Genomic DNA, 26,136 nt, shown 5'->3' with positions numbered 1-26,136 from the left:
ACAAATTGATAAGAATCTTAGGCAGACCACAGAAACTGGGGGAATTTCCATTTGATGAACTGGCCAAGATCGTGGGGAACCACCACAATGTGAAACCTTCTGTGATAGTCCTACATTTTAAGTTTCACACCCTTTTTAGGAGCCAGGTCAGTCTATGGCCAATTTTGTGGCTGAGTTTTGGCAGCTATCAGAGCGTTGTGATTTTAAGGATGTATTGGAAGATATGCTCCATGATAGATTGGTATGAGGCTTTAATGATTATGCCATACGACACCACTTCTTGGGGGAAAGCCCTAGAGATTGCTCAAGGCATGGATGGGGTGGAGTCACACTCAGTGGCAGTCCACCAAGTCAGGAGAGAGACTGGTAGACAAGCAAAGCAAGTGGAATGTTTTTGGTGTGGTGGGATGCACGATGCAAATGAGTACAAATTCAAATACACTGTCTGCTACGGTTGTAGCAAAAAGAGACATTTAGCTAAGAAGTGCAGGAGTTCTAAGGGTAAGGTGAAGGCTAGACAGAGGAAAGCTCAACGGGCTCTGGCAGCCACACACTACCTAGAAGAAGCAGTTGAAGAGACAGCATGTGCTTCCAGTATGTTTGGAGTGGAGACATGAGGAACCACCTGAACCATATTTTGCCACAATCAATGTCAGAGGAAAGGATATTAAGTTTGAGATTGATTCAGGGGCCACAACATCAGTCAACAGTGAGGAGACCTACAGGAGGACATAGGGGTCCAACCTGCCTCCCATCAGTACATCAAAGGTCAAACTCAGGATCAAAACAGGGCAGCCCATACCTCATTTAGGGGTGTTATATGTGGATATTTTAGCCGGGGGTCAGAAGGCGGAAGCCATGCTGCTGATAACTAATGATAGCGGGCCCAGTCTTTTGAGCCGAATTGGCTTTGCAAAATCCAGCTCAACTGGCATGAAATTAAGTATGCACACATGCAGGACATTCTGCAGTGGTACAATGACATTTTCAGGGATTAGCTGGGCACATCGAAGAGCATGACAGTGAAACTCAATGTTGACCCTGAGGCCACACCACATTTTTTTAAGCCTAGAGAGATGCCCTACACCACAAAAGACAATGTCGAGGAGGAGCTGAAATGTTTACAGCAGTTGGGGATCATTGAGTTCGTCCAGTTTCACGGTGGGTGGCTCCCATTGTTTCAGTTTTAAAGGCAGACAAAATGTTGAGGATAAGCTTTGGTGAATCAGGTCTGGAGGGGCACCCATTGTCATGGGTGGATGACCTGTTTGCGACCCTGTCGGGGTAAGCTATTCACAAAGCTGGATACGAGTCACGCATACCAACAACTGCTGCTCCAGGAGGATTCAAAGGAGTATGTCATGATTAACACACATAAGGAATTATTTAAATACAATTGCCTGGTGTTTGTAGTGGTGTCCAGCCCTGCAATTTTCCAAAAGACAATGGACGCCTTGCTGCAGAGGATTCTGCCTATAGCAGTGTAGTGGTGTATCTGGATGATATTTTGATCACGGAGGCTACGGAAGTGGAGCACCTGGCTAATTTGAAACAGATGTTGAAGAGGCTCTCAGATGCAGGGCTGCAATTGAAACATGACAAATGTGTGTTCCTGGCACCAAGTGCAACCTACCTGGCACACAAGATCACAGCTGAGGGGCTCTGCCCTGAGGAGGACAAAGTGAAAGCTATCAAGGAGGCCCCAAGCACAAAGAGCATACATGGAATATGTTTCATTTTTGAGCATGGTGACCTTTCAAAGATTTTAGCCTTACTGTACAAGCTGTTTCACCAAGTGGCCGCGGAATGAAGAGCAGGAGGAAGCTTTCAAGGGTGTGAAAGAACTCCTCCCCTCAGTGAGCCTGCTGGTTCACTATGACCCAAATAAGGAGATCACCCTTTCATGTGACACCTCGCCCTATGGAGTAGGGACAGTTCTCCCACATGTAATGGAGGACCATTCAGAGAAGCTTCTTGGTTTTGCTTCATGTACCCTGACGGCTGCTGAGCAGGGATATTTGCAGCTAGACAAAGAAGGCCATTGTTTTTGCAGTCAAAGGTTTTCATCAGTACCTTTTTGGATGTGCATTCACAATTTATACTGATCATAAACCACTGATGAGCCTTTTCAGTGAGACCAGATGCATCCCACCACTAGCCTCAGCTAGGTTACAGCATTGGGCTCTCACATTGTCAGCCTACCAGAACACTACTGTGTACAGAGCAGGTGGGGATAATGCAAACACCAATGCATGGAGTCGTCTACTTTTACCAGAGACACCGGATACTACTTATGTACCTCCAGAGACGGTGTTTTCATTGAAGAGGCTGTGAGAGACACCTGTAAAGGGGACTCAGATAAAAGCAGTGGACAGAGAGGGACCCAATCCTGTCTAAAGTCAAAACTTTCCTTTTAGAAGGATGGCCCAGTATCGTGGAAAGAGAAGAAATGAAGCCTTATGCCAAACATGACAGAATTGAGTCTGCATTTTATGGGGGTGGGGGAGATGGTTGCGGTGCAAGGGTCATCATGCCTCTTCCTGGCCATTCAAAGATTGTGGAGGAAGTTCATGAGACTCATCCAGGGGTGTCTTGAATGAAAAGCCTCACAAGATCCTATGTCAGGTGGCCAAGAATGGATCAGGATCTGGAGAACAAGGTAAAATCTTGCAAGTAATGTCAGATCAGTCAGTAAATGCAACTAACAGCTTCTTTGCACCTACGGAAATGGGGAGGCCGCCCCTGGTCTAAGCTACATTTGGACTTTGTTGGCCCTTTTATGGAGCAGATGTTCCTAGTAATGGTGGATGCAAATTCCAAGTGGATAGAAGCTCACATCATGAGCAACATTACAGCCCATTCAACCATAGACAAACTTGGGCAAGTTTTTGCAGTCCAGGGGTTGCCTGACACTGGTCACTGATAATGACCTGATGTTTACCAGTGAGTAGTTCAGTGAGCTCATGCAGCAGAAGGACGGCCCCTTTCCACCCAGCCTCAAATGGTTTGGCTGAGCGGCCTGTTCAGACAATGAGGGAATGCCTGAAGAGGATGACATGAGACTCTCTAAGCATCAGGTTTTCATGTTTCTTGTTTAAATACCACTTTATGCCACAGACTACAACTTCACGCACTCCAGCGGAGATGCTGATGGGGCATAGGCCCAAGTCAAGATTGGACCTGCTGCACCCGGATATGAAAGCAGAGTGGAAAGAAACCAGGAAAAGCATTACGAGAAAGACAGTTAAAACCAGATTGAGAAACAATCAGCAGAGGTTACCTGGGGTTATTCTTAAGCATGGGCCTGTCTCCTATGTGGTTAAGCTGACTGACGGACAAATTTTCTGCAGACATCAGGAGCATGTGTGCTTGCATCATGATACGTCTTTGGAGATGGACAGTTCCGTGGAGTTTCCAATGGTGAGACAGACTACTGTGGTCGTGTTTTCCCCAGTGACTTTGCATGAGGGAGAGAGAGAGATGCTGGTAGACAGGCCTGGTTCCCCTGAAGAGGATGGACATGCTCACATGCTCACACAGACCCCTCTTATGCCCCCAACATCAGATCTGCCCAAAACACCTTCGTCAGTGGTGCTTGCTGAGTTTCGGGGGTAATGCGCATTCGCAGACTTCCTGACGGACTAAATCTTTGATTGGACAGTATTTTTTAGTAGATTGAATGTGGAAACTGCCATGTTTTCCACGTGTTTTTGCATTTGAAATTGTTATTGAAACATTATTATAAGTTTTAGGAGTACACAAGCTAATGAGACCATTGTCTTTTATATTTGGGGCATCTTGGATCTTCACATGAGCTGTTTTGAAACTAGAGAGAGAGGGAGAGAAGATTGATTGATTTGCACTCTCCCTGTTAAAGTTGTTCTTTTGAGCTTCAAATTATTTTCCAAGGTAGAAGTTATCACAGAGCCCGCCCACTCCAGTCACACTCACTCTGTCCTCTTCATTCAGGCAGAAGAGACATGAGGATGAAAGCACAAACCTCCAGATTCAGCACAGTAACGGGTCCTTTGGCCCTTGTAGTCTGTGCCAAACCAGTTTTTTTTTGCCTAGTCCCACTGACATGCACCCAGCCCATAGCCCTCCATACCTCTTCCATCCATCTACTTGTCCAAACTCTTCTTAAATTTTAAAATTGAGTCTGCATTCATCACTTCAGCTGGAAGCTCATTCCAAACACCCACAATTCTGTGTGAACAGATGCCCCTCATGTTCCCCTAAACTTTTTCCCTTTCACTCTTCCCATGTCCTCTGGTTTGTATCTCACCTAACCTCAGTGGAAAAAGCCTATCTACATTTACTCTGTATATCCCCCCTCACAATTTTAAGTACTTCCATCAAATCACCCCTCATTCTTCTACACTTCAGGAAATAAAGTCATAACCTGTTTAATCTTTCCCTATGACTCCATTCCTCAAGTCCGGGCAACATCCTAGTAAATCTTCTCTGCACTCTCTCTATCTTACTGATATTTTGTGTGTAGTTAGGTGACCAAAACTGCACACAATACCCCAAATTTGGCCTCTCAATGTCTTATACAACTTTACCAACTAGCTCCTAAACTCTCTACTTTAATTTATGAAGGCCAATATGCCAAAAAGATCTCTTTACAACTCTTGTGATGACAATATCAGGGAGTTATGTATCTGTATTCCCAGGACCCTCTAGTCTACCACACTCTGTGCCAGACCATTTAACTATGGAATCCCCCATCATTACAGCTTGTCACTTATCCTCCCTTCCCTTCTTAGCCACAGGACCAGACTCCAAGCCAGAGACCTGATCCCCTTAGCTTGTCCCTGGTAGGTTGCCCCCCCCCCTCCTTCAACAGTATCCAAAATGGTATACTTGTCATTGAGGGGAATGGGCACAGGGGTGCCCTACACTGCCTGCCTGTTCCCTTTCCCTCTCCTGACTGTCACCCATCTACCCTCTTTCTGCATCCTAGGGGTAATAGTATCCCTGTAACTACTGTCTGTCACCCTCTCTGCCTCCCAAATGATCCAGAGTTCATCCAACTCCAGCTCCAATTCCTTAATTCAGCTGGTCAGGAGCTGCAGCTGAATGCACTTCTCACAGATAAAATTATCAGGGATACTGCTGGCTTCCCTGACGACCCACATTCTGCAAGAGGAGCATTCCCCTGTCTTGGCTGTCATTCTGACTGTTTATGACTAGAGGAGCAAAATATATGGTATATAAAACCTGCCCTTATCTGTGCCAACATGCTGAATCCTTATTGTTCCTTGAAAAGGGTGGTCCTTTCTTACTTCAACTCTTACTATCTCTCACCTCTTACCTGTTCTCGCTAAAGCTTTACCACTCTGACTCAGTCCACTCTGATGATGACCGCTCCCTTGATGCTATCTGATTCATGAATGGACCTCTCCTGAGTAAAGCATGACACTGTACTTTTCTCTAGCTCAGTACTTTGTCCTAGTAACACAATACTTTACATTTTTGTTGTTTTATTGCATTACCTGATGCATTTAAGTATGGGTAACTTGCTTGGATAGCAAGCAAAACAAAGCATCTTACTGTATTAACAATTTAATCAATAAAGACCACTTTAGATCAAGCTAGTTATCATATCCAGGTTGATTAATAACACTTGGGAAAGTGATCTGGGAACTTAAATACCCAATTCAATTTAGTCAAACCAATACCAGCACTGGTCACAAAGCATTGCCATCAGAAATCAGAGCTTTTGTGAGAAGATCTGTGCCACGGTACTATTTCAAAACAACCAATACATAGTGCCAGGTCCAGGAATGCCATTGATTGAAAGTTATGCACTGCTGTATCATTCCAGAACACAACCTCTTTAACATGGATTTAATGCTCAGCAGGAATAACAGATCTGAAAAGGTGTCCCATTGGAAGACTAATAAATTCCATCTGCAGCAAAAAATTCCACCCATTCATTTCTTTCTGAGTGAAGTAATTGCACCTTATCTCTGCTCTAAAGGGACATCTTTTTTTATTCTGACACTGTGCTGTCTGGTCCTAAACTCTTCCACTGCTGGAAGCATCCTTTCCATGTCCACTCTCTACAGGCCTTTCAATATTCAGTAGGTTTCAATGAGATCCCCCAACATCCTTCCAAACTCCAGCTAGTATGGGCCCAGAGTCATCAAACGTTAATCCTCTTTCCCCAAGGATTATTCCCATAAATATTTCTCTGGACCGTCTCCAATGCCAGCATATCCTTCCTGAGATATGAGGTCAAAAACTACTCACAATACTCCAAATATTGCTTTATCAAAGCCTTATGAAGCCTCAACCTTACATCTTGGCTCTTGTATTCTTGTCCTCTCCAATTGAATGCCAACATTGCATTTGCCTTCCTTACTACTGACTCAACCTGCAAGAGAATCCTGCACAAGAACTCTCAAGTCCCTTTGGACCTCCACTTTCTGAATTCTCTTCCCATTTAAAAGAACAGTTTACTTCTTTATTCCTTCTACCAAAGTCCATACACTTCCCTATATTGTATTGCATCTGCTACCTCCTTGTCCATACTCCCTGCTTCCTTAATGCTTATCTCACCTCTAAATATCTTTTGTGTCATCCTCAAACTTGGCCACAAAGCTATCATAAAGAACCCAACACTGACTCCAGTGGAACACTACTAATCACTGACAGCCAGCCAGAAAAGGCCCCTTTATTCCACTCTTTGTTTTCTGCCAGATGCCAACATTCTCTCCATCGGCAGCAGTCATCTACTGAATCTGATGCTTTTGCTGTGGCCTCCTCCACATCAGAGAGACTGGACATAGATTTGGAGATTGCTTTGCTGAGTACCTTCGCTCTGTCCGCATCAATGATAGAGCTCTCCCTGTGGTCAATCATTTCAATTCTGCACCAACTTGTCTGTCCATGTCGCATTGCACTGCTAAACCAAGGCTGTCCATTAATCGGAGGAGCAATACCTTGTATTCTGTCAGGGCACTCTCCATATGGATGGCAACAGCAATGATTTCTCTTGTTTCTGCTAGGCCACTCCCTTTTCTCCATCTCTTCCCTATCCTTCTGTCTCCTTTCCTCCAGCTCTCCATCTTTTCCCTCTCCATTCACATAGCTATCCCCCTCCCCTTATTATCTTTGTGCCCTCCCTCCCTTATTTCCTTGCCTCTGAGTCTGTGCTCCTCCTCCCCACTATTTGATTGAGATGCCTGCCTACATTTTGCTTATACCTTGATGCAGGGCTCAAGTTGGTTCTGTATCTTTATCTGTGCTCTGTAAAGCACACTGTTTAACCTATTGAGTTTCTCCAGCATTATGTTTTTACTTCTACCCATGCTAGTATAATATTATGGGCTCAATCTTACTTAGGAGCCTCATGTGTGGCGCCTTGTCAAATGCCTTCTAAAAATTCAAGTAAACATCATCCACTGACTCTCCTTTTGTTACCTCCTCAGAAAACTCTAGCAGATTTGTCAGGCAAGACATCCCCTGAAGAAAACATATTATTTTATCACTTGCTTTCAAGTTCTTTGAAACCTCATCCTTAATAACGGACTCTAAAATCTTTCCAACCACTGAAGTCAGACAAACCAGTCTAATCATTTCCTGTCATTTGCCTCTCTCTTCTTAAGAAATGGAGTGATATTTCTAGTTTTCCAGTCCTCAGCAACCATTCCTTATTCTAGCCATTCTTCCACAATCACAACTAATGCGTTCACAATCTCTTCAGCTCCCTCTTTCAGGCTCTGGTGTCTGGTCTGTCCGATCCCCATGTGGTCTCACCAATGCCTTGTACAGTTGGAACATGATAATCCTGCGATATGACAAGCTTGCCAAATGGCTTCTTCATCACTCTATCTACATATGTCACCAGTTTCTCAGAACTATGTACCTGCATCCCTAAGACTCTTTGTTTCAATGTTCCAGTGGAATGGTGTGGCTCTTTAAATATTGATATTTAGGAAATTATCCAAAATTTTCAATATGTTGTTTCGAGAAGAGTGGCCTATTATTTCCTGTCGAGTAGAATTCTTCCTGGCCTGCAAACAAAGAATGCCAGGGTTGTAAGTACTCTGACAATAAATCTGAATTTTTAGCTTTGAATTGAAATATGAAGCAAAAAATAATGCAAAATAATCACCTTACGTTTGTTGATATTATACACAAAGAGGAATGAGCTTGGATACAATATTGTCCATTCCACAAATCATCCTGAAATGACCCTGGTAATTTTACATTTGCTAGTGTGTTTCAGAAAAGCTGAGATTGTTAATTAAGTGTTAACTCACCCACATAAGTTAAGAACAATGAGAGGGCAAAATTAAAAGCCATTAATGTAATGCTGCAAAATAATTAATTTCATTTGGTTTGAATAAGATTACCAGTATTAAAAGAATTAAATAAAAAACACAGTCGCAGCAGTAAGAACAGCTGATCACACCTTTCATTAGTAAATCTGCTGTCAAATTTGAATGTCAGTATAGGCATCACAGCGCTGAAAAAGAACCAGCAACATTCTCAAGGTAGATTGTCCATTTCATTCGATGTGGTTTCAATTGAATAAAGAAGTAAGGGATCATTCTTTAAAGTTCTGTCAAATTGCAACAATCACTTGACACTTGGATTAACAATCTGCAGTACACAAAAGTGATGGATGAACTCAGTAGGTCACACAGCATCCAAAGACACCCCAGTATGCTTCACAGGGCTGTCATCATACTACATTGAATACTGAGCAACATGTTGGCTTCAGCAAAGACATTGACTTCAAGAAACATCTTAGAAGAAGGAAAAATAGATGAAGAACAAGGAGTTTTCAGGGGTTGGCTGGCTGATTGCAGGAATAACTATCAATGATGACGGAACTACAACAAGAGATGCACTGGAGGTCACTGGAACTCTACGGAACAAGACCATGATATAATTTGACTAGTATGAAACTGGTCTCGTGCCAGTGTCGATCAACAAGCATGGGTGAAGCATGCACAAGTCTTTCTCACAGATCCATGTGGAAAAAATAGTGCAAATAATGGAAGCACAGATATAAGAAACCTCCATAATAACAGAAGAAATAAAATTTCTGGAGGACCCAGCAGGTCAGGCAGCATCTGTGGAAGGAAGGAGGCAGTAGATGTTCAGATCAAGAATCTACATTAGAGCATGAAAGGGTCCATTATGTATGTTTTAAATACTTAATTAAAACATAATTGTTAATAACATTATCTTAATATTTCATATGCTTTTTGTGTATTTTTAAAAATTTATTTTATAGTCCGATGTTCTTGGCACAGAGAGATTTTTCCATTGGAACTAATGGGAACGACCATTGGGTTTTATGAATTTTTAACTTTACATTTTCTTGGAATTTAACAAATTTTTAATGAAGGAATAGCAATGTGAAGTTAGCTTGATTAGTCAGATTCAACCTGAAGAATTAGATTGATTCAAGAATCCTGTGTAACAAATTTACTGGAGCTCTTCGAACATAATGAGCACAGTGGATAGAGGGAGGATGTGAATGTTACATACTTGAATTTTAAGATGATGTTGACATTTGATAATATGCTGCATAAAAGAGGAAAGGATACATAAAGCTGGTGATAAAGTATTAGCATGGATAGAGGTTTGATTAACTAATGGAAGGTGAGAGTTGGGATAAATGACTGTTTTGGTGGTTGGCAATCAGTGACAGGAATGCTGGGCCACAATTGTTCATGATTTACATCAACAATTTGGAACAGGGGGCCAAATGTGGTGCATCTAAGTTTGTTGGTGACACTAAACGGAGCGGAAAAGCAAACTGTGCAGAGGATGCAGAGGTTTTACAGAGAGATTTAGATGGGTTAAGTGAGCAAAGGACAGGCAGATGGAGTGAAATGTGGTGAATGTGAGAGAGCTCATGCACTTTAGAAGGAAAAATAGCTTAGATTATCATTTAAATGGCAAAAGATTTCAACATGCTCTTGTGCAGAAGGACATGGGAGTACTTATTCTTGAATCAAAAAAGGTTGAATTGCAGTTGCAGCAGGTTATCAAGAAGGCAAACAGAATGCTGGCCTTCATTCCTGGAGGGATTGAAGTTAAGAGCAGGGAGGTTCTGCTGTAACTGTACAGGGTAATATTAAGGTCATACCTGGAGTACTGCATGTAATGAGAAAGGATATATTGGCTTAAGAGGTAGTGGAGAGGGCATTCACTCGATTGATTCCAGAGATGAGGGGGTTAACCTATGAGTAAAGATTGAGTCACCTGGAATTAAACCAATTCAGAAAATTGATAGGTGGTCTTATAGAAACATATAAAGTTATGAAATGGATAGATAAGATAGTGGCAGAAAAGTAGTTTCCATTGAAACTAGAACTGAGGAAGTAGATTTAGGATGGAGATGAGAAGGAACTGTTTTTCTCTGATGGTGGTGAATATATGGAATTCTCTGCCCAAGGAAGCAATAGAGGCCGCATCATTAAATATATTTAAGACACTTTTAGATAGATAAGGGGAATTAAGGGTTACAGGGAAAAAGAAGTGAGGTAGAGTTGAGCCCATGGCCAAATCAGCCATGATCTTATTGAATGGTAGAGCAGACTCGAGGGCCAGGTGGCTTGACTCCTGCTCCTATTTGTTATGTTCTTATGATGAGTCATTTGCCGTTCTCAGGAAACAGTTTGTCTATAGTCAAATTATCTGAAATGGTTTTATGAAGTTTTGGCTTCAACAATGGGGTTTTCTGATGCTGATTTCTCATTGTGATGTTTGTAGAATCATAAAATACTTAAAATGTAGAATTACCACTGCTGTGGCAGCTCGCCCTTGCAACAGTTGCGAGCAAGTCCCCAGTAGATCCGACTGTGAGAGCTCCAGGTGCAGGGCAAGCCCACAGCCCAGCGGCTGATGTCGTAAAGGTCCCGGGAGTCGCAAGCATCATCGGGTTCCAAGGGATTTAAATGTGTGTGCAAGTTCTATAACAGTAAGATGGTTCAACTCACTTTTGACTGTGTGTGGTTCTTTCGCTCACTGTATGCCTAGTGCGACTTCACTGCACACAAAGAAAGCCGTTCAGTATGTGGTCACTCTTGGTAGAGCACACACCAGATGTTTCTCTGCAGCTTTGCAATTTATTTTCCCTCAATTGTACTTCACAGACATTGACTGTTTTCTGCATGCTTGCCAGATAATGAGTTCTTCATCATAACTATCTTCTGCTTAAAGGAATTTTCTTCTTTATGTATCTTTTGCCTAAAATTTTTTATCTGTATTCCCAGATCATCTTGTGATAGGAACTAGTTATCTCCTCTCTCTCCCCTTTCTATACAACTGTCTATTTTGTAGGATTTTGACAAATCTTGCCAGATTTCCTTCATGTTTTTGCTGTAAGGAGAGTAAATCCAAACTTCAGTAAACTTAACGGGTGACATTCCTCACTCTTGGAACATTTTAAAGAATGCACTCTGTCCAGGACCTCATATCCTTCATATCACGTGGGTGATTTTAATTGCGTATAATATTCCATTGTCATCTAATCATTGTATAGATTCAACATAATTTGCCTGATTTTATGTTCTGTGTCCTCAAATCCTATTTGCTTAGCTTATTTGTCATATGGAGTTAAGATGACAATCAGATAAGACATGCTGTGGTGAATGGCTAGAGTACAACTGGCCCCCTCCTACTCATAATCCTAACGTTAGAATGTTCATTGATACATAGGAACATAGGAACATAGGAAGTAGGAACAGAAGTAGGCCAAAAATGGCCCATCGAGACTGTTCTGCCATTCAATACGATCATGGCTGATCTAATTTATGACCTAACTCCACCTACCTGCCTTCTCCCCATATCCCCTAATTCCTCTATCATGTAAAAATTTATCTAACCAAATATTCAATATGTTCAATGAAGCAGCCTCAACCACTTCCTTGGTTAGAGAATTCCAAACATTCACTACTCTCTGGGAAAAACTATTTTTCCTCATCTCTGTCCTAAGTCTACTCCACTGAATCTTGAGACTGTGTCCTCTCATTTTAGTTTCCCTGACCAGCTCAAAAAACCTTCCTACATCTATCCTATCCATACCCTTCATAATCCTATATGTTTCTATAAGATCTCCTCTCATTCTTCTGAACTCGAGCGAATACAATCCTAGATGATTTAATCTTTCATCATAAGTCAACCCCTTCATCCCAGGGATCAACCTAGTAATCCTCCTCTGGACCATCTCCAAAGCCAGTATATCCTTCCTCAAATATAGAGACCAGAACTGGACACTTGGGCACTCCACACTTGGGCATGCTGGACGTGTCGTCCACCATGAAGACCAGGTGCGGTCTCACCAGTACCTTATACACTTGCACCATTACCTCCCTACTCCTGAATTCAATTCCTCTAGCGATGAAGGCCAACATTCCATTTGCCTTCTTAATAGCCTGCTGCACCTGCAACCTAACTTTTTGTGATTCATGCACAAGCACTCCCAAGTCCCTCTGCACAACAGCATGCTGTAGTTTTTCACCCTTTAAATAATATTCAGCTTTTATTTTTCTTGCCAAAGTGGATAACCTCACACTTACTAACATTGTACTCCATCTGCCAGACCTTTTCCCACTCATCCAGGTTAACTATATCCCTCTGCAGACTCTCCACATCCTCATTACAATTTGCTCTTCCACTGAATTTGGTGTCATCTGCAAACTTGGCTACACCACATTTTGTCCCCTCCTCCAAGTCATCAATGTAAATGATGAACAGTTGTGGGCCTAACACTGACCCCTGCGGCACCCCACTTACCACTCTCTGCCAACCTGAAAAACTCCCATTTATCCCGACTCTCTGCCTCCTGTCAGACCACCAATTTTCAATCCAGGCCAATATACTTCCCCGGACTCCACTTTCCTGTAACTTACTGATAAGTCTCTTGTGCGGCACCTTATCAAACGCTTTCTGGAAATCCAAATATACAACATCAACCTGTTCCCCTCTATCCACCGCACCCATTATATCCTCAAAGAATCCTAACAAGTTTGTCAAACAAGATCTTCCCTTTCTAAAACCATGCTGCGTCTGTCTGATTGAACCCTTACGTTCCAAAAGTTTCACTATTTCATCTTTGATGACGGCTTCAAGCATTTTTCCAACTACAGACGTCAAGTTAATTGGCCAATAATTTCCAGTCTTCTGCCTACATCCCTTCTTAAAAAGTGGCGTGACATTTGCTGTCTTCCAGTCTGCCGGGACCTGCCCAGAATCCAAGGAATTTTGGTATATGACCACCAATGCATCAACTATAACGTCTGCCATTTCCTTCAGAACCCTTGGATGCATATCATCAGGATCAGGTGATTTGTCTGGCTTTAGTCCCATTAGTTTCTCCATCACTATTTCCTTTGTAACAACTATTTTATCAAGGCCCTCCCCAACATTCGCATCCTTAATTCCGCACTTGGGCATGCTGGACGTTTCTTCCACCATGAAGACTGACACAAAATATTTGTTCACTGCCTCGGCCATTTCCTCATTTTTTGCCACCAGTTTTCCTTTCTCATCCTCCAAGGGTCCTATGTTAACTCTGGCCACCCTCTTCTGTTTTATATATTTATAAAATTTTTTGCTTTCTGTTTTTATATTTTGTGCCAATTTACTTTCATAATCCTGTTTCCCATTTCTTATTACCCGCTTTGTAACCCCTTCTTGTCTCTTAGTTATCCCAATCTTCCAGTTTCCCACTGCTCTTTGCAGCTTTGTACACCTGCGCCTTCAATTTTATACTCTCCTTTATTTCCTTTGTTAACCACGGTTGATTTTTCCCTCTCTTGCTGCCCTTTTTCCTGACCGGAATATATTTTTGTTGAGCATTACAAAATATTTCTTTGAAAATCTTCCACTGTTCAACTGTTTCATCAATTAGCCTGTGCTCCCAGTCCACTCTGCCCAATTCCTCCCTCATCATATGGTAGTCACCCCTGTTAAAGCATAATATATTAGTTTTAGATCTAACTATTTCCCCTTCCATCTGAATGAGAAATTCAATCATACTATGATCGCTATCTCCCAGATGGTCTCTGACTATTACATCATTTACTCTTTCTATCTCATTGCACAACACTAGATCCAGGAGAGCATTTTCTCTTGTTGGTTCCTTAACATGCTGCTCAAGAAAGACAGAGTAACTGACTCCACTGTTTAAAAGTTCAAAATAGGGATCAAACTCTAATATTTGTGTAATTTAGTGGTGTAATAAGGAAAACAAATGGACAAGTGGAAATTCAGAATTCTTTCACAAAAAAGCTTTGCTGGGTAAATTGAAACATTCAATACATTTTACCTTTGTGACTGGGGAATTTGTTAGATAAAGCAGATTGATGGAGGTGCCTTTCAGATTATCTATTATCTAATGGAATGGCATAATAGAATTGAATTGATAAATGGCCTACTCTTCCTTTGTTCCTAATGATTGTCTCACTGGAGAGTTATGGTGACCGAATGACGATATAAAAGGTTCTGCCAAATACATCTGATGAAACAGTTTTGTGTGTAATTTTAGTCCCAGATATCACAAGTAATTTTGCTTCACCTTGAAAAGGTTGTGGCTAATCAGTTTTAAAATGCATTTGTTATCATTAGGGTGTTAGAAGTTCCTGTTATAAAGTCAGTGAATAAGAATATCTTTCAGGAGATTCAGCTTGGGATTTAATTTGTTACAACTTGAACTTGCTTCTTCAACTTGACTGATGTGGAGTCACTCCATCAGATATCAACATGGTGCATGTCTACAGCTTTCTGTTTGGAAACACTCCACTTCCTCAACCTGAGAGTGAGTAAAAGAAAAAGATCTTCTGAAACCAGATTAGTCTTGATTGTATGCAAACAAATATTGACGATGTCCATATGATATGATACTGTTCACTACCATTTGAGGCAATGATAGTTCAATTCCTGCTTTAAAGAAACAAGAGATGGGAATAAGCATCCCAATTGTTACTGCTGGCATTTGAGAGCATACTTATTCATTACAGCACTTAACAACAACACCCTGGCTTGTGGTCCAGAATGAGGCATCAGTGCCTCAACAATGCTGGGTACAATTTTTAGCTGCTGAAAGGAGCTGTAAAAAAAACCAAAGCATGATTCTTCTGGAAGTGGTTTTTCTCACATCCCAACAAAAACACAGAAATGCTGGAGGTACTCAGCCAGTCTCCCAGCATCCATAAGAGGTCAAGATATATTGGCAATGTTTTGGGCCTGATCTCTTCTTCAGGGTTTAAGCAAAACAAAAAGGAGGGCATCTGAATAAAGACTGAATAATGGCAGGGAGAGGAGTCTAGACCAACAAAAGGTGTTAACTAGTTATGATAAGGTGAGAATTGATTTTGGCTGTGTGAGAGGAGACAGATGGAAAATAGGAGAGAGAGAGAAAAAACTGGGCAAAAAAAACAACAGAGGGAAGAAGAGGGAGGGTTTAACGGAAACCAAATAAGTTGTTGTTAATACCATGCAGTTGGAGGGTGCCCAGAGGGAAGATAAGGTGGTGTTCTTTCAATTTGTGGGTGGTCTCATTCTGGCAATGCATGAGACCATGAACAGACATGTCAGCAAGGGAATGGGGTGAAGAATTAAAATGGGTGGCCACTGGGAGAACTATGTTATTGTGGTGGACAGAGTTGAGATGCTCAACAAAGCAATCTCCCACTTTGTGTCAATTCTTCAATGTAGAGCACACATGTCAAACTCTGGCCCGCGGGCCAAATTTGGCCCGTGATATAATTATATTTGGCCCGCAAGATCATATTAAATAAATATTAGAGTTGGCCCGCTGGCCGCCGCGCCAGTATAGCGCATGCACACTGAAGGTGAAAATGAAGACGTCGGAGGTGTGGAGGGATCTCAGAGTCCCGAATCCCGGGGATCGGAGCGCCGCACTCAGCCCGCCCGGCTCCCGGACACACAGACGCGGCTGGAGTTGGAGACCATCCTCGCTCGGTCTGTGCTTCAACGGCGATGCCGGACCGAACGTCTCGTTGGCGATGCCTTCCCCCTCGCTCCGTGCGTGGTGGACCCTGCCTCTCACTCCTTTTGTTGGAGACGAGCCCGGCGCCGTGAGATCGCAGTTTAATCCCTCTCCAACCATGGGAGGGGGTTGGGAGCAACGCGCTCTTCTCAGCCAATTCCTCCACCGCCCTGGACGCCGGCGTTTCAACAGGGGGTTCGGGTGCCTTCGTCAGGCGACCGACCTGTTGGTCCAAGACAAGGGGAGAGCGTACAAACTCCACACAGACAGCACCTGAACTTGGGTGAACGTGGAGCTGCGACCCCACATTCCACATCAGGACTGTGTGTAAGATTGGGAGCAGTGAGACGGAAGCTTATTTTGTTCCTGTGATTTAAGCCTTTCTTGGGGTGGGGGGGGTCCTTCTCTGACCACTTGACTAACAATTAACCTAATCAGATGTGGAGTTACCACAATACAACAGTTCTCAACCTTTTTCTTTCCACTCGCGTCCCTGATGCTCTGTGATTAGTAAGGGATTGCTTAAGGAGGTCTGTGGGTGGAAAGAAAAAGTTTGAAGACCACTGCTTTAATCATCCCTCATTGACTCGTCATGTGCACGGTTTCAGACGCTAAAGGAAATGGGCCAATGACAATGACAATGTAAGAGTTTATCCAAAACTATTATTAAACATTTATTTTAATAAGAAAAAGTTTAACATTACATATGTTGAAAGAAGAGAAAACATGCAGATGTTGTTGAAGATTTTCAATAAATATTTAGTTCGGCCCTCGACTTAATCCAAGTTTTTAATTTTGGCCCTCCGTGAATTTGAGTTTGACACCCCTGATGTAGAGGAAACCACAAGGGGGAATTGAATGCAGTAGATGACCTCTGCAGATTCTTAAGTGAATTTCTTCACTGGAAGAACTGCTTGGGGCCCCGAATGGTGGTGAGGAAGTAAGTGTGGGCACAAGTGGAGTATTTCCTCTGGTCACAAAAGTAGCTGCCAAGGGACAAATGGTGGGGAGGTAGGAATGGACAAGGGAGTCATAGAGGGAGCAGTCCCTGTGGAAGGAGAAGGGTGAGGAGAGGAATATGTGCTGGTGTTGGGATTACATAGTAGGTGGTGGAAATAGTGGATATGTTAAACACAGTGGCTGGTGGGGTGGTAGTGAGGACAGGCAAAATCCTGTCCTTGTTTCATGTGGGGATGGAGGAGAAAGGGCAGATGTTTGGGCAAAGGTGGTTATGCGGGTGACGGCCAAAATTGATGGTGGTAGAGGGAAAGCCGTGTTATTTGAATAAGGAGGATATCTCTAATGATCTGACATGGAAGACCTCAGAATCTCATCCAAGAATATGATGGAGACGAAGGAATTTAGAGAAGGGAATGGAATTGTTACAGGGGGATGGGTATGAAGAGGTGTGGTCAAGGTAGCTGTGGGAGGTGGTGGGTTTGTAGATGTCTGTCAAGAGTTTGTCTCCTGAGATGGAAGAAAAGGGAGAGTTAAGAAAAGGGAGAGTGTTGCTAGAGATGAACCAAGTGAATTTCAGGTTGGGTTGGAAGTTGGCAACAAAGTTTCACTTGATCTGTTTAGTCTTAAAAATCCATTATCCCTTCCTATAACATGTCGCCCAAAATTTCTCTTTTCAGTCACGACTCTGATATTCAGTTCATATATCAAGGCAACAAAAAGTTCTTAGGTTAGAATAAAAGTCTTTAGGTTTTAGGTGGGCCTTTTTCCTTCTGTCTGTTCAGTGTATCCAATGAGGGTTTTCTTCAAGCTTTACTGCAGTCAGTGTTGTTTAACAGCACCTGGAATGGCCGTTCCTCACTGAGTTCTCAATTTCCTCTGATCCCATTTCCTCACCAGGATGTAATTTTCAGATTCGACATTAGGATATTCACCATGTTCTGTTGGATTACCCTCCTCTAGGTGGACTTGATGTACCTGTGAATACACCACATGAAGAAGTCTTGGTTAGATTACAAGAATATTTTCTCATGTTATGGCCTGATGATGATAATTTCATCCCCACTGGCAGTGCGGGCTTTGCTCCCCAAAGTGTCCAAATCGGCTGACCGTGGACCATCTCTGAAGCAGATAGCCCCGACTTAACCTGTGGTGTCACTCACATTTTAAATAATGCTAGGGGTAGCACTTTAAGCCAATTTTAGCCCTGTTTCCTTAGTCATTTTTGCGAGTTTAATTTTTTAATGATCTATTTGCACATTCCACTATTCCTGCTGTCTGGGTTTGATGGGAGTAGTGGAAATATTGTAGGATCCCCACGAAAAAACATGAAAAAAATGGCCTCATGGCAAGAGGAACATTTATTCTGGCATGGTGACCCTTTATTGACAATATTTTATTGGCATGCAGCATTATTTGGTTTTTTCCATCTGCTTCACTAACATTTTGGATCATGGTAGTGAGGTATTTACAGTAATATTTATCATTCCATCCTTGCCAATGTGGATGTAATTGTTCAAATAAGCAAATAACAAAGATATCAGGTACTGTACAGGTTTGGCCAGCCTGCATAATTTATAACTGAGTATCGAGTTGTGGGGGCGTGGCCCCTCTATTCCCATGGTTGGGTCTCAGTGGCAGAGACTCCCTCTGCTGTAAAAAAAAAGCTTTTAATTTTCTCACTGTACCAGTTGTCCAGAAACTTGCTGTCTGCCTGCTCACTTGGGTATCCTGTCTCTGTTAGTGAGTTGCTGCATTTCAATGGAATGGAAATTTTTAGGCATTCTAGATTAATTTTCAATTTAACCATTTATTGATTGAAATTCCTTTCAGTTTGCAGGAACATTAGGTTAATTTATGATTGAGATTAAAGAGTCCTCATCTTAAAGAAAATTGGAGTGTGTTTTTACCAAAAACAAGTGGATATTCTGAGTTAAAGGTACCAGTAAAAATGTACACTGGATTAAACATATAGAAGCACTGTTTTCTCAACAAATGTTATGTCATGTATGGCTCAATCTGAACCACTTCTTGATGTGTTTATTTGGGGTATAATTTGCCTCTAAGGTATTTCCTGCAAGGCTTTTGAACCATCAAATGCTACACCATGCAGTTAGATCTGAAATGGAAAAGGAACCAACTTTAATTTGTCCTCAGTGGTGGTCAGTAGGAAGATGAGGTGTTGTTCTGATTTGCAGGTGGCCTTTTTCAGCTTCTGAAAATCATTTAAAATGAGAGAATTTATACCATGCTGGTATTTATAGTCCATTAGAGCATCCTCCAATCAGGCTTGTTTTCACATTACACACCCTTCTCTAGTTTTGCTGCTTGGCTCACTTCCTTCACCTTAAAAAATCATTCATGGAATAATACCGCCTAGGAACCCAATTCCACGTCTGTGCCAGTGCCAAGGTGCAAATCAAACTAAAGTTGTCGTTTAATGATCCCTCGATCTCTTCATCTGCCTTTGGATATCTGGAAGGCTCTTAAATGTTGTTATTGTATCTGTTTCCACCTCCTTTACTGGCAATTCATCTCAACTTCTTCATATTTTAACTCTTTATCAAGAAAATGGTTTTATTGAATTTATTACTCAATTTATTCGTGATCATTTATTTCTCACGTCTACTTTAAATTATCTTCAGTTTTACCTTTTTTCCATACACCATTCTGACTTTATTGACCATGGACAAGTTAATCTCCTGAGATAGAAGCCCCATCTAGTCTGACTTTAACCAGTAAGTTTGCAGACTGTTAAGTAATTAGCCAGGATTGTTTGCACCTGTTCAAGAAGGGGTTTATTTGAAAGAGTTTGAAAGTTGGCTACTCTTCTGAAAGAAATAAATGACTCGAATAAATGGCAAAAAATGGTGATCAGCAATGGTGTTTCCCTGCTACCATGTAGTAATGTGTGAAAAATGTACACTGATAAATGGCTTCTTTTAATGCCTAAATTTTCTCCAGGTATTTTAAGAACCACTAATTACAAGCCTGCTTTTGTTGATAACCTGTTTCATCTTTGGATAGTGTCAGTAGAAAATTTAACTGGGCTAATTGAAACGGCACTTAAAATGGTGTTAGTATGTCCATACAGATTAGCAGAAGAACAAAGGAGAAAGTCAATTAGGGGGACGGCAAAAGGCTCTCTCGCTCTAAGGTGGGGGTCTAGGTTTGAGTAAAAGTGGTCAGAACTTTATATATTTTAAACCTGTTGCGATCTGCTCCCGGTTTTTATAAATCATTTGTATCTGTATTTTCCCACATTTTAAATTATGCACTTTTTTTTCTCAAGCTCATTAAAATTTTAATAGTAACTACCAGGTTTTTAATCTGAAATGATAATTTGTGGTCTTTAAGTATCCCATTTAATGTAATGACCTCTACAGGGCTTCTGTTTTGACACTTGGAAGCCTCCACTTAGCACCTTCCAGCTTGATGTGCAGGAGAAAAGTTCAATGTGAGTCTTTTTGGATGAGCTTTGACTGTTTCTGCTGTTGCCCCATACCCAAACATCATCCCCCTCTTTTTCTTCTAATGTCATTTGTTTTCTCGTGACTTTATTAATCATTGAGTGCTTTTGTTTACTTATCGCTCTTCTGTTGTTGTTTTTCATGCCAGTCGCACTCTGACTGCAATACCTGCCATGTCTTGTGTTGTCCATTTTGTGTGCTAACTGCCACGCCCCTTCTACTTGCATTAACTCTCCAATTCTTATTCCTTTCTTCATCCCTTTTTGTGAGCCTCCTCCTTCCATTCTCTAATTCTATTTTTCATTTCTTTGAGGCGTCTTTTTGCCACAGTAGTTGTTCAGCGTTGGCAATTGTACCGGTATTCCACGTCCCTCCTGCTGGCCATGTTTGATTTCCTAGTTTCTTAGTTAATACCACTGACAGGATACGGTATCATTTATCATGGTTAGGATTGATGTGCACATTGTTTGTCCTGGGTACCCATCCCAGCTTTTATCGATAGCCTGACCCATTTCCCAGCCTTAATTCTGAGTTATTCCAGACGTGGCAAGGTATACTGTACTGACTAAACCGTCTGCCAAATGACCCTTTCACTTAGCAGGAAAAATTTATAGTCAAGTATCGTAATTGAATGGAGTGAAACACCGTTTCCAAATAGGTTAAATAGACCAGGTTGGTTACGTAACCAGCTGCCAAAAACGATACTCAAGTGTCAGAACGTAACCTTCCACTACCAGCCTCTAAGATATTTGTGTGGGCCAAACCTTCCCCAGTAGTTGTAAAGTATATTTTTCATCCGTGTACTGACAATTGCAGTTGGCAGGACAGGATTATAGACTATCCGTGCAGTTAACCTCATAGTCAATGGTCAGGTATCATGATTTAGGAACCTCTCCTGTTCAAGTAGTTAAAATAGGTTAAATATATTGGTTGATGCTTGTAATGGAAGATTGAAACCGTGTTTTTCACTTTTGCAGCCTTGTTTTAGAATCAGCAGACATAAGCTAAATTCCACCGAGGGGCCAGAGATGCAGTTATCTGACGAAAGGACATCTGTGTACCAAGAACATTTAATCTTCCTGCTTTTTGGTCACAGACTGTCAGAGGCTTAGCCTTGATGCAAAATAAACCATTGTATTCAAAATGATAAGCTGAAAATTACGTTATTCGATAGAAGCCTAATCTTGCTAGCTTGCTCGCTTATCTTTCTTACTGTGCTGGGAATAGGTTCTTGGGTTAGCAGTTTTAGGGTAATATAAGCCATGGTCCCGCTGCTGAAGTTGGACACTCTCCGAGAGGTGGCAACATGTCTCAGCAAGAAGAACTTCTAGAGTCCAGCTAACGAGGGAGGTGGAGAACCTGCTACTGGTGCCTCGACAACCTACTACAAGTGTGCAGTCGTTGCCTCGCTTCGGCAGTTGGGACCAGTCCAGTCGTTGATAAGTATAGTTTGAAAGGGCTAGCATATTGTAGTTTGAAATCAGCTTTTGAATTTGTAATAAAGATTTGTATAAACTGAAGTGCTCTCAGCATGTGTCTCTATTTTCTTTCAGTAGCTCAAACACTGTGACCAATCTAAAACGAACAAAGTGAGAGGTACAAGTTTACCCAGGACAATGCTACAACTAATTGGTCAAAAATGATACCCGAGTATGGGTGATGGCCTTGCACATATACTTGCAACCGGCAGAACAGTTTGCCCACAAATCATAATCACAATTCTTCTTAACTCCCTACTGTGTCTTGGGCTATGTGTGTGGTTCTTTTGGACAGAGGCAAAAAAAACGTTCCCAATATTTCTGCACGTTTCAACACTTGTAACTCTCTGTCGAAGATCATTTGTTGCACTTACAAAATACTTCCGTTTTTTTAATATAATGAATAAGATCCAAACACAGGTAAACATGACGAGCTAAGGTTGAGTTAAATCAAAGGGTCCATTTCCATGCGCTGTAAACTGTGTGGCTCAATTACATATCTGGAACTTGACTGCATTTGTGCTACGGGCCTAGAGGACTCCAAAACTCAGCAGAAATAAAAATTCACCAAGGCAAATGATTACTTAAACAAAAGTCATTTTTAATTTTCTTTAAACATAAAAACAGGATCAAACTTTAACATCACTTCTAATTCTAAGCACACATGTATGTAACGTGTCTAAGTTCAGAAAAGTTCTTTCGCAGTCCAATCTAACTTCTCGCTCGTCAAAGTTCATCGGTATCAAACAATTCTTATACTGTACACAGAATTTAACATTTATGAATTTTCACCAAACTCTGGTGTTTAAAAGTAATTGCTTAACACTGAGGAAAGTTCTTGTTGGTTTCAGAGAGAGATTCATTGCTTGTTGGATGCACACAAATTTATTCTTTCCAATCAGCCACTTCAGTATTTTGCCGAAGAAACTTGCCCCATCAGGGTTTTCCAAATGATAATCTCTTCTTCTGCAGGTCACCACAGAGTTCCTTTTGTTTCCCTTATTTCAGGCGAAACACTCTAGCCAGCCATTTCCTCTTGTATGGACCACAAGTTTTTAACAGACTGAACTCAGAACTCAACCTGTCTGGCTTGAGCAAAGCTCTGGCATTTTAAATGAGATCTGTTTTGTGAAGTGTTTGTGACCTACACTACCCCCACAATCTATCTCCTTCAAAAACATATCTATATACAATATAAAATATGATATAATCTGTCACATTTGAGACTTGGATAAATGTGAGAATTTTTACTCTCATTGGCCAATAAAAGAATTGGGCTTCATGAATAAACAACACCGCCCCCCCCCCCCCCCCCGCCCCCAGCTTCAGCATTCCTGCAAAAAAGATGTTTTTTTTAATCATTTATGTGAATGCTCCAGTTGCTAGAAGAGATGAATTTTGATGATTTTTGGGTGTTAAGAAAGTTGAATGTTCAATTCTTTTCTCGAAAAGTGCCTATGATAGCAAGGTACAGCAATTCTGAACTGCAGAAACAAGAACAAATATTAAGAGTAATGAAGACATGGTTATCCTTCGATTTCCCCCTTTACTATTACAATATAATTAAAACATTCATGATAAATCTCCTTAGTGCAAAGTTGCAATATTTCCCATAACAAATTATTTTTTTCTTCAGTTTTTAGAGATAAATAAATTTAATAATGCACATTATTTCTTTCAGGTTGGCTTCACGAATTGGCAAAGCGTTTGGGAACTCCGTATGTATCTGTCTCTGCACTGAGTGCCTCCACCACCATGAACTCTACAATTCAGGCCACTTCTATTAACAGAAGCCCTGGAGGTAACAGCTCCACTCTTGAATTGCTTGGAGGTCCCTCAATCCGAAGCTCCTACATCACTTCGCTCTACTTTGCACTCAGCAGCCTAACCAGTGTTGGTTTTGGGAATGTGTCAGCTAATACAGATGCTGAGAAAATTTTCTCCATTTGCACCATGCTCATAGGAGGTAGGTTTGCAATCTATTTCAATACAAATGGAACATGCTTTTCTTTCCATCCAAGGTGCTCAAAGATCACCAGAGTTAATTTCAATTACTTTGGTTTCATATTGGCAATGATAATTTAATTATAGCAATGAGCACAGCCCAGAACATCACAGGCAAAACCCTCTCCACTATTGAGTGTATCTACAGGGAATATTGCTGTGGGAGAGCAGCAGCAATTATCAAAGACTTTGCCACCCCACACATGCTCTGTTCTCATTGCTGCCATCAGGAAAGAGCTAAGGTGCCACAAGACTCACACGACCAGGTCCAGGAACAGCTGCTACCCCTCCACCATCAGACTCCTCAACAACAAACTCAATCAGGGACTCATTTAAGGACTCTGACTTGCACACTTTATTGATTTTCTTTTTATTTTCTCTGTATTGCAGTTTGTTTACATTTGTTATCTGTTTACAGCTTTTTACACTGTGTGTACAGTTTATTTTTTGCTTTACCGATTAATGGTAATTCTGCCATGCCCGCAAGAAAAAGGAATCTTGAGGTTGCATGTGATTTTACGTATAACAATAAATCTGAAATTTTCCCCATCTCATATTGATTTAGAACTGAAGCTTTTTGAGATTTATTTAAAAAAAACAAAATAAAAGTGCTGTAATTTAGTGGGCCAAGCAGAACTGCAAAGGAAGAAACAGGGAAATTACAGATCAATAAATCTTTTTTCAGAAATGGAAGATATTGGAGATAAATTGCTTTTAAACGGGGATGACTCAGATGTTAGCTGGTCCCAGTATTAAAGATGAATTTTCAGATCCTTTTCTCTTCACACTTTATGAATAGATGTTGATCATTGACAAGGATTTTAAAGTTCTAGACTGTTTCTGAATACTATTTCAGTTCATCAGCAGGATTTTTTTTGCAATCATTCCAAACGGGATGATTCCAAAAGCACAGAACAGCTGATGTTGTAAACCAAACATAAAAACAAAATGGTCCAAGTACTGAAGAGTATCTATGAGGAAAGTAACAGTATTAATGGTTTAGATAGAGAAGGTGAAGGTGTGGAGAGAACAAAGAGAATGCTTGTGATTGCGTGGAGGCAAAGAATAAGTGAGGTGGTTGTGGCTTGTGAGTCGCAGCTGGGGGAGATGTAAGTAGCACAAAACAAATGAGAACAGAAAAGTAGAATGAAAAGAACAGCACTGGCACATTGAGGTATAGATTACAGCAGTTATTGGATATCCAAAATAAAACGGAATGCTCAAAACACTCAATCAGTCAAGCAACCTCAAGCAAGAAAAGAGAATTAACATTTCACATTGATAGTTTAAAGGCTGCTTATCTGAATTTGTTAAATTCAGATGTTATGCTGGCAAGGTTGTAACATAGCTATTCAAAATATAAGATACTGTTCTTCAGAATACATTAAGCTTTCATGGAAGGTGAGAGAATGGAGAATTAAAGGAACGAACTGAGAGCTCAGCATTACTCTTATGGACTGAACGCAGGTGTTCTGGAAAGCAGCCACACAATCTGTGTTGTTTTCTCCGATTTTGTGAACACTGGAAACTGCATTAAATTGAAGGAAGTATATGACCGATTGAGTCCTTCTTCAGGTATGAGTTAAAAACCAGGCTGGCACCTGAATTAAAAGGTTAATATAATGGTCAAGAGCAGGCAGAAGGTTGGAATGAGGTGTCTAGGAGGAGGAGGTAAAGGGTTTCAGGTGGGTAAAGAGTTCTGCAGTAAGGGATAGATCATCCTGCTGGGAGAAATGGGCACTGAGATTGAGCCGACGGTAGATGAGTTTGGCATCATGGTGTGTGCGAAACTCATTGAGGTGTGGATGAAATGGGATGAAGGAGAGGCCTCTTCTGAGAACAGAGCATTCTGCCTCTGATAGGGGAAGGCCAGAAAAGACAAGGCAGTGGTTGGAAGGGAAGTCATTGGGGTGGTGAGTGTTGGGGGTGATGAGGATGGGGTAGATCCAGGAAGTGGAGCATAGGAAAGATCCAATGGAGGGATGGGAGGGTTGGAGGGTGAAAGGGAACAGGGAGAGAGAGTTAGCAATGCAGGCTCAGTCCTGTGGGCCACAAGGGCCTGGTAAGAGCTCACGTCAAAGGCTTTGTCTTGGCTGCTGGAGTCAGGGTGAGAATTCGCGTTGGAGGCTCAATCTGTAGGCTGCCAGGTCCAGCTAGGTGAATGGAGAACCAATGGTTGAATGTGTGGATCCGTCAGAAGATGAAATGTAGAAGAGGTCCACGGCAGGTCATAGAGAATGAG

General features: G+C 41.5%; 1 protein-coding gene across 8 annotated transcripts in view; it reads left to right on the top strand.

Annotated features, from left to right (window-relative positions):
• The window catches only part of kcnh3 (potassium voltage-gated channel, subfamily H (eag-related), member 3), a 698,780-nt gene that overhangs the window by 523,288 nt on the left and 149,356 nt on the right, over positions 1 to 26,136 (top strand). For all 8 annotated transcript variants that reach the window (XM_069934512.1, XM_069934516.1, XM_069934515.1 and 5 more), the window contains one exon: positions 23,572 to 23,856. In XM_069934512.1, coding sequence (XP_069790613.1) covers positions 23,572 to 23,856 — 285 coding nt within the window. The remainder of the gene's footprint in view (positions 1 to 23,571; positions 23,857 to 26,136) is intronic.

The sequence above is a fragment of the Narcine bancroftii genome, chromosome 4 (assembly GCF_036971445.1).
Source record: "Narcine bancroftii isolate sNarBan1 chromosome 4, sNarBan1.hap1, whole genome shotgun sequence".
NCBI lineage: Eukaryota > Metazoa > Chordata > Chondrichthyes > Torpediniformes > Narcinidae > Narcine > Narcine bancroftii.
Note: the sequence above shows the minus strand (reverse complement) of the source record. Positions and strands in the feature narration are given on the sequence as shown.